Source organism: Sinocyclocheilus rhinocerous, unplaced genomic scaffold (assembly GCF_001515625.1).
Source record: "Sinocyclocheilus rhinocerous isolate Xijiao unplaced genomic scaffold, SAMN03320098_v1.1 scaffold805, whole genome shotgun sequence".
Classification (NCBI taxonomy): Eukaryota; Metazoa; Chordata; class Actinopteri; order Cypriniformes; family Cyprinidae; genus Sinocyclocheilus; species Sinocyclocheilus rhinocerous.
Window position 1 is genome coordinate 53,974 of NW_015646430.1, and position 14,205 is coordinate 68,178.

At 34.9% G+C, this 14,205-nt stretch overlaps 1 protein-coding gene across 1 annotated transcript; it reads right to left on the bottom strand.

The window, feature by feature from the left end:
- Positions 1-767: 767 nt before the first annotated feature.
- On the bottom strand, positions 768-13,827 carry LOC107707804 (hydroxyacid oxidase (glycolate oxidase) 1). Its single transcript, XM_016511897.1, has 8 exons — positions 13,645-13,827; positions 10,680-10,831; positions 8,919-9,174; positions 6,143-6,318; positions 3,170-3,261; positions 1,720-1,878; positions 1,568-1,637; positions 768-1,175 (listed from the first exon to the last, which is right to left on the bottom strand). The coding sequence occupies exons 1-8, from the start codon at positions 13,779-13,781 to the stop codon at positions 1,108-1,110; spliced, it is 1,110 nt and encodes a 369-aa protein (XP_016367383.1). The 5' UTR covers positions 13,782-13,827; the 3' UTR covers positions 768-1,107.
- Between the last annotated feature and the right edge of the window lie 378 nt (positions 13,828-14,205).

Sequence of the window (14,205 nt, forward strand, 5' to 3'; positions counted from 1 at the left end):
TAATAGAAGCCTGTTTCCACCACAGGATAAAAATATAAAAAAAGGTAATTATGAAGAAAAAGGTCATTTATCTCAAAATTCTGACCTTTTTCTCGCAATTGAGATTTTATATTTCATAATTCTGACTATTCTTCTCAGAATCACGTTTATATATTGAAACTCTGAATTTATATCTTGCAATCCTGAATTTTCTTTTCAAAATTGTATTTTAAAAAAAGTCAGAATTGTGAGATATAAACTCAGAATTCTGAGAAAAAGTCAGAATTTAGATAAAAAGTTGTGATTACATTTATTTATTTGTCTGTCTGCCTGTCCTGTTGTGGAAATGGGCTTCCATATTTTATATTTTCCATTTTCATTTTCATTTTAGTTAACATTTTAGTCATTTTGTTGTGTTGTTGTTTTTATTAGTTTTCTTTTTTTAATGTATATACTGTATATTTTTGTCATGTTTTTTTTTGTCCCATTCTGGAAACAGGCTTCTATACTGTAGTCTTTTTTATATTTTACATTTTAATTTTAATGAAAGTTTTAGTAATTTAGTTGTGTGTTTTTGTCATTTTTTTGACAAATTTTTTATTTTATTTTTATTATTATTATTATTATTTATTTTATTTTTTTAATATGCTGGTTTTTTTTTTTGTTTGTTTGTTTTAATATAAAACAAGTTTATGGTTTTTTCAGTATTTTATTTTATTTCAAGTGACAAAAATGTTTTTGTTTTGTTTTTTTTAAGTTAAGGTTTTAGTTAACTATAATAACCCTGGTTCATATTTAGTTGAAATATGCCTTTAAATATCCTCTTCGTTTTGTTCCCAGTGTCCGGACAGTGAAGAAAACTGGAAGAGTCACAAAACTGGTTTGGGTTACTAAACATTGCCTGCTTCCAGTAAACAGGAAGGATTACTGCTGTCAGGCTCAGTACGTCTGTACAAACCACATGCTTTTGATGCATTTATTCAAACTTTTACACGAATGACTTACACAAATGTTTTATTCATGATGCTAAATCTGTCGTGCCCAAATCCTCTGGGTTCATTTGAAATACACAAGTCGGTCCAGTCACTGACATACATGAAATCCCCCAGCATGCAACATTTCTGCTCATTAAAACCTTGAAATGAGTTCAGATCTTCTCAAAAGGGATCTATTGACTTCCTTCAGTGAGCGACATCCTGCCAGAAGACAACATACAGAAAAACAATATCAAACACACTGGTTAATCTGCATTTATGTAACTTTTTTTAAGTAGTATTTTTTAAATATTTGATATAGTATTTTATGTAGTTCAGTACTGTTTCTACTTATTATTGTAATTCTTTTTTGAATTACAAATTCTGTTTTACTTTAAATCAGTTCAAATAATTTATATAATAATTTTATTTTATTCTGATCATCCATGCATATACTAATGCTCAAACCAAACTACCAGGATTTTATGTAACCTTTTGATATATAGTATTTTAATACCGTTTCTACTTTTTTTGTTGTTATGAAAAATATTTATTTATTTATTTTTTTTTTTTTTTGATCACACATGTACATAGTAATGCTTAAACCGAGCTACCTGTAAGTGCCAATGCAAGGTGAAGTTCCTCGCACAGTAACTGGAGAACATTACTGACTCCTTTGTCACCCTACAGACAGAAAGTTTGATGTCCGGTAAGACATTAAGAACTAACATGCATGTCCAGTAATTCAATATTTACTGTGTTTTACCTCGCAGGCGAGTGCCCACAGGACGGGTCTCCCTACAAACACAGCCTTCGCTCCCAGAGCCAGAGCCTTCAGCACATCTGTGCCCTTACGGACCCCTCCGTCCATGAAGACTTCCACCTTTCCTTCTACAGCCTCCACGACCTCAGGCAGAGCGTCAATCTGCACCGATATACACCATCACATTACTGTATGTTATTGCTTAAAGGCTCTTTCATTCTCAGTTATACACTAGTTTGGTATATTTAAAATTTTAAAAATGTCTCTTCTGCTCACCATTTGATCAAAAATACAGTAAAAACAGTGACAAATTATTTGAATTTCAAATAACTGTTTTCTATGTGAATATATTGTAAAATGTAATTTATTCCTGTGATTCAAAGCTGAATTTTCAGCATCATTACTCCAGTCTTCAGTGTTACGTGATCCTTCAGAAATCATTCTAATATGCTGATTTGCTGCTTAAAAACATTTCTGATTATTAGCAATGTTGAAAACAGTTGTGCTGCCAAATATTTTGGTGAAAACTACCATTCAAAAGTGTGGGGTAGGATTAAAAGTAAAAATGAATACTTTTATTTAGCAAGGACGCATTAAATGTATCAAAAATGACAGTGAGGACACTTATAATGTTACAAAGGATTTCTATTTCAAATAAATGCTGTTCTTTTGAATTGTTTATTAATCAAAGAATCCAGAAAAATAAAATGTACCACAGTTTCCACAACAATATTTAGCAGTAAAACTCTTTTCAACATTAATAATAATGAGAAATTTTTCTTGAGCAGCAAATCAGCATATTATACTGATTTCTGAAGATCATGTGACACTGAAGACTAATGTAATGTAATGATGCTGAAAATTCAGCTTTGATCACAGAAATAAATTACATTTTACTGTATATTAACAGAGGAAACAGTTATTTTAAATTGTAATAATATTTCACTGTTTTTACTGTATTTTTGATCAAATAAATGCAGCCGTGGCGAGCAGAAAAGGCTTCTTTCAAAAACATGAAAAACCGTTATTCCAAACTAGTGTATTTTCAGTATCAAGCTTCTTGTGTTACAGAATATTGTGTCACCATAACTGGTTATCACAGAAAGTTCTAGAAGGATAGAGCTTCAATAAATCATCATCAGCACTAATTAGAGATCATAAGATAAAACGCAAGTGTTGGAAGACCTGGAGCAGATACACCATCTCTGCATCTATATTCAGAAAGCTCTCCACGCTCAGTTGATGTTCTTCAGTTTTGGAGACCACTATGCGCTCATAAAACTTGCGGTTGCATCCAAACCTTTGTTTGGCGTCCACTTTGGTAAACCAGGGACCGTATTTCACACTATCAAAGATGCAATTTACAGGCCGCAGAGGATAGATTGCAAAGAGGACTTGTGGGTTGGAGGTCTCTGGAGAACAATAATGCCTCATTTCTTCAACAGACACTTACGGTGGCTGGAACTCCATCAAGCTGTCTTGCTCCGTGGTTTGACACAAGTATTCCATCCACCCCATACTTCAGAGCTTCTTTGGCATCTTCAGCTAAAATGGCAAGATTCACCATGAGCAGAACATTAATTACTGCGGTACTTCTGAAGCAGTTTTGCCTTTTCTCATTCTACAATTTGGAGCCAAAATCTTTTGCATGGAGGAAATTATGTTACATTGCAATTATGGTGTGCTGTCTTTATCTGTATTTAAAGGACTAGTTCACCCAAGGATTAAAATTGGCTGAAAATGTGCTCACCCTCAGGCCATCCAAGATTAGGATGAGTTTGTTTCTTCATCAGATTTGGAGAAATGTAGCATTGCATCACTTGCTCACCAGTGGATGCTCTGCAGTGAATGGGTGCCGTCAGAATGAGAGTCCAAACAACTGATAAAAACATCACAATAATCCACAAGTAATCCACACCACTCCAGTCCATCAGTTAACATCTGGAGAAGACAAAAGCTGAAACTAATTTTGGACTATTTTGGCTTGTAAACGGTGCTTGATCTGTGCAGATTTCTCTCCTGATTCAGACCAGATGACTTTTCCACTGGAGGAAGCGTTATTATGGATTATGGATTATGAAGCAACTGTTTGAAGTTAAAAAAGTCTTAATGCTGGATTTGTTTCAGCTTTTGTCTTCTCCAGATGTTAACTGATGGACTGGAGTGGTGTAGATTACTTGTGGATTATTGTGATGTTTTTATCAGCTGTTTGGACTCTCATTCTGACGGCACCCATTCACTGCAGAGCATCCATTGCTGAGACACTGATGCAATGCTACATTTCTCCAAATCTGATGAAGAAACAAACTCATCTACATCTGGGATGGACTGAGGGTGAGTAAATTGTAAGCAGATTTTCAATTTTGGATGAACTATTCCTTTGTTGCAAGCATTTCTGTTACTATTGCGTTTAAAAGACTTGCTCATAAAAATAATCACAATGCCGACATTTGCACAGGAAAGCAGCTTCAGAAAATGTGAAAAATGAGCTTTACATAGTGTAATTTAATTTCTCCAAGTCTGTTCTGTTCGGAAAAATCCCGAAAATGATTAAATAGTGTTTCCCTTTCAGCCGAGGCCAACAGGAAAGGATGCACTTTTCAAGGAAAATTATGTTCCACACATGAGCTAAAATAACTAATGGCGTTCCCCAATTACTTTTTCCCCCCTCAACATACATTTCTGAGTTTGTCAGGGAACATATTTAAATCCTTTGGTCTGTGCTGAAATAAAAAGACTTTGTGTGTGTGTGTGTGTGTGTGTGTGTGTTCACTCTTTTATTTACAAAATGTGCTATTTCCAGAGCCAAAGAGAAGATAAAAGTTTATCTGAAGACACAATAACAGCAGTAAAGCTTCTAGACGTTTCTGAGATAACCTCAGCGCTCACAGTATGACTGCTTTTTCCTCCCGGGAGATAAATGACACATTATCTTTAATTAGCGGCCCCTCGCTGACAGACGGGGTCGACCGGCCGCTTTGTTTTGATTAGATTATGCAAATAGGTCGTTCTGTACCAGTGACGGTGAGCATTCCACACTCTTAAAAATAAAGGTTCGAGTTAGAACCAAAAAGTTAGAACTTTTATTCTGAAGTTCTTTAGAAAACATCTGTACTGTTGCATTAAATAATCCATAAATTAATAAACTGATCTTAAAAACCTATAACGCAACATCAAGAATGATTTTAATCTCCATAAAACCTTTATTTTAAGGGTGCAGGCAAGAGAAGACATTACAGACTTAATGAAATCCAAACTGGACTTGTGTGGCTTTATTTCATGTCTATTGGCTTTGAGGTCAGCTAGTGTACTAGTGTAGGTCTTCACATTTTAAATATATAATGTTTACATGACATGCATTTATTTGGCCCCTTTTTACAGACAGAACAAATGTATCCTTCAATGGCCAAGATATCCCACAGTCCTGTGCGTGCAGTTTGGCGGTTTGTGGAAAGAATAGAAATGGTGTCTGATGGAGTGGTTTAAAAATGTGTACATTTATTCATACACATCTCTTAATTCAACTGATTTTTTATTTAGTTTTATTTTATTTTATATTTTAGTTTTAGTTTTATTTAGTTATTTACTGAGTTTATTTAGTTATAGTTTTATTTATATTATATATAATTTATATTTGTTTTTATTTTATTATATTTTATGTTTTTGTATATTTGTTTATATTTGTATTTTATTTTATTCATATTATATTTTATCATATTTACTTTATTAGTGACCGTGGGTTTTGGAAAGGCGCTATACAATTATTATTATTATTATTAAATTCTATATTTTATTTTATTTTATTATATTGACTTTATTATATATACTTAGTTATTTGTCTATTAAACAAATTATATTTTTATTTAACGTTATAAAGTGACCTTGAGTTTTGGAAAGGCGCTATAACAATAAAACTTAGTAGTAATAGTATCTTTTATATTTTATTTAATTTTATTTAAAAATAAACATTGCCACTAAATCTTTGTTTGACTGTCTCTAAACCTCACTTTAATTAGTTTTAGATCTTTACACATGATGTCATGATGCATTGTAAGTCTGTCTGAATCCAGTTTTTTGCCTGGAAAGTTTGGACAGCTTTCAGATACAATCACAGATGATGTAAGTGCAGTATTTTTTTTTTAATGTTTTTTATTTAATTTAATTTAATTTTATTTAATTTTATTTTTTATTTTTATTTTTTTTTATTTATTTTATTTTTTTATTATTATTATTATTATTATATTTTTTTTTTTTTATTATTTTTTATTTTATATTTTCACTAAATCTTTGTTTGGTTATTTCTGTTGTTATGCCGCATTTGAATCCTGTCTGAATCCAGTTTTCTGCCTGTGAATCACCGCTTTCGGACACAACCACACATGACATGCCAGCTCCTCCAATCACCAAACACGACAGGATGGCTCACCTGTCAAAACTCCTTTGACCACCACAGGCAGCGAGGTCATTCTCTTCAGCCAGGCGATGTCGTCCCACTTCACTGTGGCATCTATGGCCTGAGTTACATACACCGACAGGCCGCTGTCCTCCCCGTAACCTTCTTTTGAGGAGAACGCTAAATCAGGGGTCTCGAAATTGGCCATCCTGGGGGAAAAAAAACCAGAGTGCAAAATGGAATTAGTCCTGTGAGTGTTGTTTTTGGTCAGTGTATGAAAACTGAGCCGGGGTTTTATCCAAACACCAGAGCTCACGCTCAATGGCACCTTGTTGCCGCTGCTGCGCTTTGATTTGTGGGGCCGAGCGAAAGTCTCCGGGAGGGTTGAGATGAAGTTCATGTTGTGTCACTGCTGATGGAAACGGAGGCAGTTGTGCTGAAATATACGGTGAGGCCGTGATGCTTTTTTGGATTTCTAATTGCCATAATTCACCTCGTGGGATCCAGAGCAGGAAGGCTTTACTTTCATGAGGGCATTTTTATAGTGGGCTGCTGCTGGCGTATCTGTAGAACTGCTGATATCTGAATGTTTCCCCATATAAAAAACATAATATAGCGAGTGTTGACGGAGCTAAAGCGGAGAGTATTAATCCCCATGAGCGGAGTGATCTACTGTACACTTCCCCGGTTAGAGAGAGAGATTTCTGTTTCCATAAATACATAAAGCTCCTCAGAGAGCGCTTTGGTTTTCAAGGGACGACAAACGTGTAAAATAATCTGTCCATGAGGGTGAGAAAACTGAGGTTTTGTTTATGAAGAAACCTCACAAGAATTGTAAAAGGAGTTGATATGATCGAATTTTCTTTATAGTTCTTGTGAGGGTTTTTTTTTTTACGTGAATTAAATCAAAACTAATGTTTACAATGCAGCATCTGTTTGACTAGAAAGGTGTAAATGAAGATGCTACTTTATTGTAGATATTGCAATTATTTACACCTTTATAGTATTAAAAGTAAGAATTAAAGCATCTAGAGTCTGTTAGCGCATTATGTGGTTGCTACGGTGTTGGGATGCAGTTGCGTGTTCTGAGTGGTTGCCAGGGAGTTGGTTTGTAGATTCTAAGATGAGTAAAGTTGCAGATCTGACAATATAATTTCTAAATGCATGACAGGACATTGCTATGCAGTTGCTAGGTAGTTGAGTGGTTGCCAGGGTGTTGCTATGCGGGTTCTAAGCATTCTGAGTTGCTGTTAGAATGTTATGTGGTTGCTAAGGTGTTGCTATGCAGTTTCCAGGGTGCTCTGAGTGGTTGCCAGGGCTTTGATATGCAGTTGCTAAGGTGATTAAAGTTGCAAATCTGACAATACAATTTCTAAATGAATGCCAGGGCATTGTTATGCAGTTGCTAGGTAGTTAAGTGGTTGCCAGTGTGTTGCTATGTGGTTTCTAAATGTTCTGAGTTGCTGTTAGAACGTTATGTGGTTGCTAAGTTCTAAGTGGTTGCCAGGGTGTTGTTATGTGGTTTCTAAGCATTCTGAGTTGCTGTTAGAACGTTATGTGGTTGCTAAGGTGTTGCTATGCAGTTTCCAGGGTGCTCTGAGTGGTTGCCAGGGCTTTGATATGCAGTTGCTAAGGTGATTGTAGTTGCAGATCTGACAATATAATTTCTAAATGCATGCCAGGGCATTGTTATGCAGTTGCTAGGTAGTTAAGTGGTTGCCAGGGTGTTGCTATGTGGTTTCTAAATGTTCTGAGGTGCTGTTAGAACGTTGTGTGGTTGCTAGGGTGTTGCTATGCAGTTTGCAGGGTGCTCTGAGTGGTTTCCAGGGCTTTGATATGCAGTTGCTAAGGTGATTAAAGTTGTAGATCTGACAGGTTAATTTCTAAATGCATGACAGGACATTGCTATGCAGTTGCTAGGGAGTTTTGAGCAGTTGTCAGGGTGTTGCTATGTGGTTTCTAAACATTCTGAGTCGCTGTTAGAACGTTTTGTGGTTGCTTAGGTGTTTCTATGCAGTTGCCAGGGTGCTCTGAGTGGTCGCCAGAGCTTTGAAGTAAAAGTTGTAGATCTGAGTGACAATATAATTTTTAAATGCATGACAGGGCATTGCTTTGCAGTTGCCAGGGAGTTCTAAATGGCTGCTAGGGTGTTAATATTTGGTTTCCAAGCATTCTGAGTCATTGGATTATGTGGTTGCAAAGGAGTCGCTTTGGGGATTAATTGTAACAATGTGTCCTGGCTCTAATATAATGCTGTAAAATTTGCAATGAACTCACCACTTGTTGATTGTTAAACTATACTATCATCTATACATGTTGCCACAGCATGCTGCTATGCATCATGTTGCAATGCAGTTACTAGGATGTTTTCAGTGTTTGTTAGAGCATTCCTATGCAGTTGCTAAAGTGTAATGAGTGGATGATAGGGTGTTGCTATGCAGTTGATAAGCTATTCCGGGTGGTTTCCAGTGATATGCAGTTGCTATGGCGCAAAATTGGAATATGTAATTATAGATCTGACCATATAATTATGAATCGTTGGTGCAAAAGTCATAGAAAACCTCCAGGGCGACAGAAAAAGCGACAGTGTGACAACATAATAATACGTCCTGCCTGTCACATGCTGCTGCTGAAGTTGCACTGAAATCACCAGTTGTTGATTCAGATCAGATTACTCTATGTATATTCTGATTTCAGATCAGATGAACAATTCACACTGTGTTTGTGAGTTTACAAATGCAACCAGCGATGTCTGTAAAGCATGCTGCTGGCACGCACGCACGTCACGTGTGGTTGTCTCAGCGTTTACCTCAAATGAGAGGGCAGCTTAAATCGGTTGCGCACGTCATCACGTCGCCTGCCAAGATAAGGTGTGTCCACTGTGACAAAGATACCCTTATACCCGGCCTTCTCAGCCCTCCTGACCAGAGACTGAGTCAGCGCTCTGTCTTTATAAATGTACAGCTGCATCCAGCGCACGGCCCCCGGTGCGGCCTCCGCTACTTCCTCTATGGTGGAGGTGGCCCATGAGCTCAGCATCATCCCCGTGTCACAGGACAGGCAGGCTGTGGACGGGAAGAGACCAGAGGACAAGTCAGAACAGCAGGGTGATTGTCATAAGGGTGGTGTGGCTTACAAGATACTGAATGGTCTTGGGTTCGAACCTTCAAACAGAGGTAATGTCACCTAAAGTGTGTGGGATCTGCTCTGAGATAATATACCCCTCACAAAGTGCAAAGCTAATACGTTTCTGCCTAAGCTCTGCATAGGTACTAGAATTTTTACTTCAGTAAAACTGTGGTAATTTTGTATTCACTACTACTGACAGTAGTACAGAAGTATGGAAGCCCATTTCTGCCTCAAAAGAAAAAAAAACATGCAAAATATGTCATGAAATGTTAAAAAATATGAGATTAAAAAAAGTCAAATTATGAAAAAAAGTATAAATTAATAGATTAAAAAGTCAAAATTATGAGATGAAATATTAAGTATTAATTGTCAAAATTTTGACTAATTATCTCAATGACTGACATAATTTTGACTTTTTATTTCATGATGGAAGTGTTATCATTTTGACTTTTTTATCTCATAATTGACTTAGTAAGTTATAATTTCAACTTTTTAATCTCATAATTATGATTTTTTTTCATCATTTTTACTTTTTATCTCATTATCAATACTTAATGTCATAATTTCAACTTTTTATCTCATAATTAATGAAAAACAAAATGGCGTGTGTCGCGCTCGTTCAGTGGCCTCGTTTCGCGTCGACGGCTTCCAGCCTCACCCTGCTTCATTCTACTACGTTAATAAATTAGCTCATCCATGAACATGATTTCTGCCCGAGTCCCGTCGGATTGCTTCGGCTGTGGGGATGAAGACCACAACTCCCATGATTCCACACTCAGTCACAATGTCATCAAACTACGCCTTTGTTTCTTTGTTTATTTTGAATATGCGCCCTCTAGCGGTGAAAATGACATATTGCATACTTTAACATGTCAGTATAACTAAGAATAACCTAATATTATACTTTTATCTCAGTTTTGTCTCATAATTATGACTTAGTGTGTCATAATTTCAACCTCTTATCTCATATTTATGACTTTGTGGTTAATAACTTTGGCTTTTTATGTATTAATTTCAACCATTATCTCATTTTTTATGACTTTTTATTTCATTTTTATTTATTTTATTTCATAATAATGACTTATTACATCACAATTATGACATGTCATGATTTCTATTTTTATCTCATAATTGAATTAGTATGTCATAATTATGACTTAATATGAAATAATTGCGACTTTTTATTTTATAATTATGACTGTATTTTTTTTTTCTTATGTGTCAGATATGGACTTCCATATTACGGCCACACTGAAACTATAGAATATTAGCTCATACTATGGTAACAATGATCAATTTTTGTAAGGGTTGTTTGAGTGTGATTGGGAGCAGGATATACTGTAGAATGTCGGAAAGACTAATGGTGCCACCATGTGGTCAGTTATAGTAATTGCAGTCACTGTGAAGCTTGTAGCTCCAGAGTAAGTTGATGGTGTCTGACCTCTCGCAGTGGCCGTCTCGCCGTCGGGATGCGCCATTCGCTGCATAGCAGTAGCTGCCACACAGATGGGCATACTGACTCTCTGGCCCAGAACTGTGGTGGACATGTCCACTGTGGACACGTCTCTGAGCACACGAGGGTAAATGCACCACCTGCAGGTCACAGCAGAGTCACAATTCATATTTAAGAAATAACAACTTCATATAATAAATAAATATAGATGCAACCTGGGCTAGTTGTCAATTTTTTTTTTTTGTTAATAAAGAGAGTGGGTGAGTTTATTTATAAATTGATTATAGTCTTTTTTTTTTAGACACAAACCTTAAAGTCTTGACTAAAAGAGACCTTAACTACAGTGGGGCATGTTGTCCCATTATAGTGGGTATGAAAACCTGTTGATACATGAAACAGAGTCTAATGTTATATCTCTTAAAAACTCTTCTAAAAAATCCTAAAAAAATTAAATGATGGATATTTTGATAGTCTTGGCTCAATCATTTGCAAAGTTTGGTTTCTATACTAAAAAAAAAAATCTGCATTTGTATTAAAGGTGGTTTAAAGCATTTTCAGCTAAATATATTCAATAAAATAATTAAGAAACAATTGCAGCTAGCTACTTTTTGTGGAAACCATATTTATAAATAGATGAAATGTTTATGTTTGTTTTTTCCTGCATGAGTTGTGTGGCGTATGACTTCAGCCCTGACGGTCACTCAATTTTGTGTTAATATTTGTGTTCATTTCGTGACTCATCAGATCTGACCGCAGTTCACTTAACTTTCACAACACGTGTCTGTAACCTGGAAGGACGTCTTGTTTACACATTTTATAAATATGCATATATGACTAATATATATGTATGACTAATACAGTGGCATTATTCATCTGGACAGTGCCTCTGCTGACACTGCTGTAAGGCCGTGTTTAGGTCTCTAGGGTCCGTCTGCCCACCCACACGAACGCTCCAGGCCAAGGTAAATGCACATAATTATAACTGGGTGTAACTGACCCCACACAACCCAGAGAGACTAAAATTAGGTCAAAACATTTAGAAGTGTAATTCCTGTCAACATTGTGATAGGCTGACTCAGTTCTGTTATTACCTGTTTGGTAAATTTGAACATTGTTTAATTTCTCTCACATATTTATTTATATATAGTGACTCTAAATAGGATTTATAGATAATTATAAATCAGGAGATCATATTTCAAGAAAAGGTGTTCTTCTCAATTTGATAAAGAAATGTCAATAAACTGCAGGTTTTCATTGTGAGTACATTTCCCCATATTGTGTGACAACATGCCCCATTGAATGTATTCATTAACAGTCAGTGTGTGTGTGTGTGTGTGTGTAATAACAGTAACAGTAAGTAATGTCTGCCACATATGAAAAAAAAAAACATTCTTTGGAAAAATCCTAATTATGAGATTAAAAATATAACATGATATATTTTTTTTAAAAAGTGTCATAATTTTTTACTTTTTGTCACAGTTATGACTTAGTATGTCATAATTTTGGCTTTATACATCATACAGTAGTTTCAATAATCATAATTATGACAACTTTTTATCTCATAATTCTGACTTAGTATGTCAATTTCAACTTTTTTTCATAATTTTGTCTTCATGTCGTAATGTCAACTTTTGTCTAATTTTTTATCTCTTTTTCATAGTTATGACTGAGCATGTCATAATATTAACTTTTTATCTCACAATTATGACTCCCATTATTTTGTCATAATTGTATGACTTTTTGTCATAATTTAACTTTTTGTAATAATTGACTTTTTATGTCATAATTTTGACTTTAATGTCATTTTGATCATTTGTCTCATAGTTATGACTTAGTATTTCATAATTTTGACATGTTATGTCAATTTCAACCTTGATCTCATTCTTATCTCTATTATTTCATATATATGACTTAGTATGTCATAATTTTGACTTTTTATGTCATAATTTCAACCACGTCCTCATTTCTATCTCTTTTATCTCATAATTATTACTTAGTATGTCATGATTTAGATTTTTTTTTAAATAAATTTGGCTTGAATTAAACCCTGCGAGATCTTGACTGTGACAACTAGCCCCAGTCTCCCCTGTAAGATTTATTTGTTGCTATCAGATTTGCAAGTTGGTTCTTTTGTTCATGATTTTGTATTGTCATTATGTTTTTCACTTAGCAGACACTTTCTTTTCCCGATCAGCTGAGAATATGTTTGTCTTACGCCTGGACAAACATGCGCTTACGTGTTCAACGGAATCAGATCATCTGGGCTTTGAACCTTCAACTCTTGGGTTATTGGGTTACAAGGCCAGATCTTTAACTACGGTAAGACACACCACCAATTTTAGATGGTTATAAATGTCATAGACTTCTTTATATATATATATATATATATATATATATATAAATAAATTAGCAGTTTGGCTGCACGTAATGTCAGATGCATGATTTCATTCGTAATAGAACTGTCATATAATTATCTTCGCTGGGATCCAAAGTAAACCAAATAGATGCATTAGAAGGAAACTGCGCTTAGTTATAATGAAAATAATTTCACTTTGCAAAACATCTTAATGGTTTTAGAAATAGACTTTATTTTTGCAATGCAAAATATAATTTATTTTTTTCGTTTGATTTTGAGGTAAACTATACTAACTATTTGGTATAGGATTTGCTTTGGTATAGGATTTACAATTTTAACTCAAAAAGTGCTAGTAAATTTCACAAATAATTACAAAAGGCTGAAAATACACATTGCATTAAATGTGAAATTTTGAAACAGAAAGACTCCATAATCTTTGCTTTATTTACAACTTCAAAAAATCATTTTGTACAGTGTACAACCCAACATGTTTTTGTAAAGATTCACACTTACAGTATATGCCTTTCTTCATGTCTTCTCTGTAATAAAAGCTTGTCAAAACAAATGGCGTTTATATGATGATGAACAGTCACATACCTGGCAAACGCTGCTACATTATCACGCAGAGTTTGCTGCTCGTCTGCTCCTGAGAAATAATAATCAAACACTGACTTTGGTAAAAGTCTTTGAGCTTGACGCTCATAATCACTGACACACACCAGCGAGTCTGACATGTTTCCACTGATGAGACTCAGAGCTCTTCAGCCAGCTGGATTTCACCAGGATCAGAGAGCCACTGATAAATTATTAACTTTCTCAAGTTAACTTTCTGCAGTCTTTCAACTAATGTTTATCCAGCATCAGTCCCTTTGCCCCGTCACAGCTATAGGGGCTTCTGCCATAAATATGTGAACAACCAACACAGAACTGAGTAAAAATCAATACTGTCTGTACATAATTAAAATTACTCATTATAGAAGGAATTGGCAATTGCATAAGACAGGAACAATGTGTACTTGGGTCAAAAGTGAAAAAATAAGTTACATTTTGCATAAAGAAAATTATTAATTTATAATATTACCAGTATTGTGACATTATTTTCTTGAAAATAAAGCCCATTTTGACCACAAATTCTGCATCGGGATGTTTTACTTTTGA